This window comes from Cajanus cajan, chromosome 6, assembly GCF_000230855.2.
Source record: "Cajanus cajan strain Asha chromosome 6, NIPB_CcT2T_4, whole genome shotgun sequence".
Lineage (NCBI taxonomy): Eukaryota > Viridiplantae > Streptophyta > Magnoliopsida > Fabales > Fabaceae > Cajanus > Cajanus cajan.
Window position 1 is genome coordinate 11792631 of NC_138522.1, and position 3405 is coordinate 11796035.

General features: G+C 36.7%; 1 protein-coding gene across 1 annotated transcript; it reads right to left on the reverse strand.

Annotated features, from left to right (window-relative positions):
- Positions 1-2581: 2581 nt before the first annotated feature.
- On the reverse strand, positions 2582-3022 carry LOC145958560 (uncharacterized). The gene has a single exon (XM_083076066.1). It carries the CDS (start codon positions 3020-3022, stop codon positions 2582-2584), a length of 441 nt encoding a protein of 146 aa, XP_082932192.1.
- Positions 3023-3405: the final 383 nt, after the last annotated feature.

A 3405-nucleotide genomic window follows, 5' to 3' on the forward strand; every position in this document is an offset into this window, starting at 1 on the left:
AATTTTTCTGTTAGAGCGTAGGCTTGTGTCGTAGTAGATGGACGCTTTGTTCATGTTCATTCAAATCTTCTCATTTAATGCATTTGATCTTGCATTAAATGCTTGCTTGTATTTGTGGAGCTTCTCTGTGTAGTTAATTTCTTCGATATCTGACTCCCATCATGATCTAGGTATATTTGTACTTTTCTCATCAGTTTAGCCATTGCGGTGCTGTCTTTTTCTAAAAAGTAGGTATTCGTTCTTTGATGCACTTGGCTTTGACTTGTGAATGCATGCTTGCCCAATTTTTTATTCATGATGATGTCCTTTTGTGTTTCTTGTATAATTCCTTTCAATGTGATTAGCGAACTTCAAACGTGCTTCAGCTTTCTCGACATCGTCTAGTTACAAGATACTACGTCTGATCTTGATGACCCTTTTCGTTTGAGTGTGGAAGTGATAACTTCGTCTTTTATATTGGTTCTTTCTAATGGTCACTTCATGTTGATGCCTTGGCCAATTTTCATCTGATGCCTCAGGCTTCTGTTGATAGACTTTGTATTTGATTTGAGCTTGAATCAACCTTAGCCTTGATGCTGACCTTTCTATCGTCTGACATTTTGTCTAGTCAGATTATGCTTGAACATATTCAACTGTTTAAACTTTTCGTTATCCGACTAAAACACTAATGCATATGTTAGTAATAACAATATGTATTATATTTGTCATATTCAAAACCTTGGTGAGAATTGCGAATGCGCTTCATTTGACTTAACAATCTCTCCCTTTTTGATGATGACAAATATAATCTATCAAGTTTATATAAGATACAGAGCATAATGTCATGTAATGTAAGGGATACTATAATTATTCCATTTCCTGAAATTCCTCCCCCTAACTTAATGCTCTCCCCCTTACTACGTGATTGGTTTCCCCCTGACTATGTGATTGGTTTAGTTTGATAGATTTTTTTTATTCTTTCTCTCCCCCTTTGTAATCAGCAAAAAGAAATAGAGGGTGAGTATGACATTCTAGTGATCATCTATCAATTCCATTCCTAGCCTATCTCTCAGCCAAACATATCTATCTTCTTGAAGGGTTTGGTGAAGATATCAGCAAGTTGTTCTTCAGTCTTAACATAAATCAGTTCAAATGTTCCTTTTTGCACATGATCTCTAATGAAATGATGTTTAATCTCTATATGCTTAGTCCTAGAATGCAAAACAGGATTTTTTGAAATGTTAATAGTAGCAGTGTTATCGCAGAGTACATGGATACTACTTTCTTAAATGTCGTAGTCTTCCAGTTGATGTTTGATCCATAGTAGCTGCGTGAGACATTGTCCTGTGGCAACATACTCAGCTTCACAAGTGGATAGGGCAATCGTGCTTTGCCTCTTGCTAGCCCATGAAACTAAGCAGCGACCAAGAAAATGGCATCCTCGGCTAGTGCTCTTTCTCTCCCAATTGTCTCTTGCATAATCTACATCATAATATCCTAGAAGAGAAAAGTTTTGGCTTATATAGAAGTTGATGCCTAGGTTAGGTGTTCCTTTAAGATATCTTAAAATTATTTTAACTGCTTGCAAGTGTACCTCCTTAGGTCGTACATGGAACCTAGCACAAACGCAAACACTGAACATGATGTCGGGTCTCAACGCTGTTAGGTACAAGAGAGAACCAACCATTCCTCGGTACATTGTGCTATCAACATCTGGTGATTCTTTGTCTAGACCAAGAGTCATTGAAGGATACATTGGTGTCTTCATTGATTTCGCATCTTCCATCTTAAACTTTTGTCCATTATTTCCATGCAAGGAAGATGCATAAGTTTTTGTCTTGATTTTGGACTCAGATTCAACAAACCCTAATCTTGTTCTATCTTTCCCACTCCTAGAGTGCTTTAGAAGGTGCTCGAGATTTTTAGTTCCTAGTGTGAATTTTGACAAATCAGACTTTAATAAATCGTTTTCTTTGGTTAATTTGATTACTTCTTCTGAAGTTGAAAGAAGTTTTGTATTTTCGTTTTTCAGTAGACAATTTTCTTCAAGTAATTCCAAATTTCTTTTCTTTTGTTCCTTATATGTTGTAGAAATATTTGCTGAATCTGATAAAAGTTGATTATATGCATGCTTAAGAATTTTTAGGTCAGATTCAGTTACCTTTTTATTATCTGATTCTAATGATGAGTCTGCGTCTGCCATGAGACATATGTTTACTTCTTCGTCTTCCTTTAATGATGTTGTGTCAAGATCCTCCCATGTGGCCATCATGGCTTTCTTCTTTTTGAAGGGGATCAACTTTTTCTTCTCTTTTTCCTTTTATTTTTCGAGTTTCAGACATTCTATTTTGTAATGTCCAGGTTTCTTACATTCATAGCACAATGGTTATGCCTTTTCTCAGGAAGGTCTGTTGTATTTCCTCCATCGAATTCCTCCCTTTTTCTTCATTATTGAATGAATCTTCATTAACAAGAAGGATATTTCATCGTCTGTGTCACAAGTTCCCTCATTGCAACTATCATCGAACGTATCATTAATCTTTAGCGCTTTTGAGGAGGATGGTGTTGATTTTGTCTTTTTCACATTTAACGCAATAAACTTCTATTTTCTCCTAGCATCATCTTGTTGTAACTTCAGCTCATGAACTTTAAGGAGTCCAATGAGTTCCTCCAGAGAGAGCTTTTCCAGATTTTTGGATGCTCTCAAAGCAGTGACTTGTGGTCTCCATTTTCTGGGTAAACTACGAAGTAATTTGTCAATATGATCAAAATTATCATAAGTTCTACCTAGAAAAGAAAGTTCATTTACGATGGTTTGAAATCTTCCAAACATAGTCTGTATAGATTCACTTTCTTCCATCTCAAAAAGTTCATACTTACGTGCCAACAAGCTTAGCTTGTTGCGTTTTACCTCTAGGAACCCCTTATAGGTTAGAGCTAGGGTGTCCCACATTTGTTTGGCACTTCTGAAGCTGTGAACTTTAGTGTATTCCTCTTCAGATAGAGCACACATGAGTGCATTGCGTGCTTTGGAGTTCAGCATGAATCTTTTCTTTTGCTCTTCAATCCATTGTGCTCTGGGTTTCTCGTTGCTGGCTTAATCTAAGGGAATGTAGTTTCCTTGCTCAACAACGTCCCACATGTCTATATGACATGCATCAAAGAATGCAATCATTCTTTGCTTCCAGTAGTCATATTTTGCTCCTTTGAAGAGGGGTGGTAGGTTTATGGCTTGTTCTTCATTTTCCATGATCGTTTCCCTTGCAGTGTTAGATGCTCAACCCAAGGGGTCAAGTTCTGATACCAATTGAGGTTAGCAGAAATACACATAGAAGGGGGGGTTGAATGTGTGTGTTCGGATTTGAAGGAAAATTTTAGAGTTATTTCACAAGAGTACTTTTGGAAAATTTAAGTAGAATTTTCGTC

Excerpts from the sequence above, each read along its gene's own strand:
- LOC145958560 (XM_083076066.1), bottom strand. The coding sequence starts at position 3,022 with ATGCTGAACTCCAAAGCACGCAATGCACTCATGTGTGCTCTATCTGAA.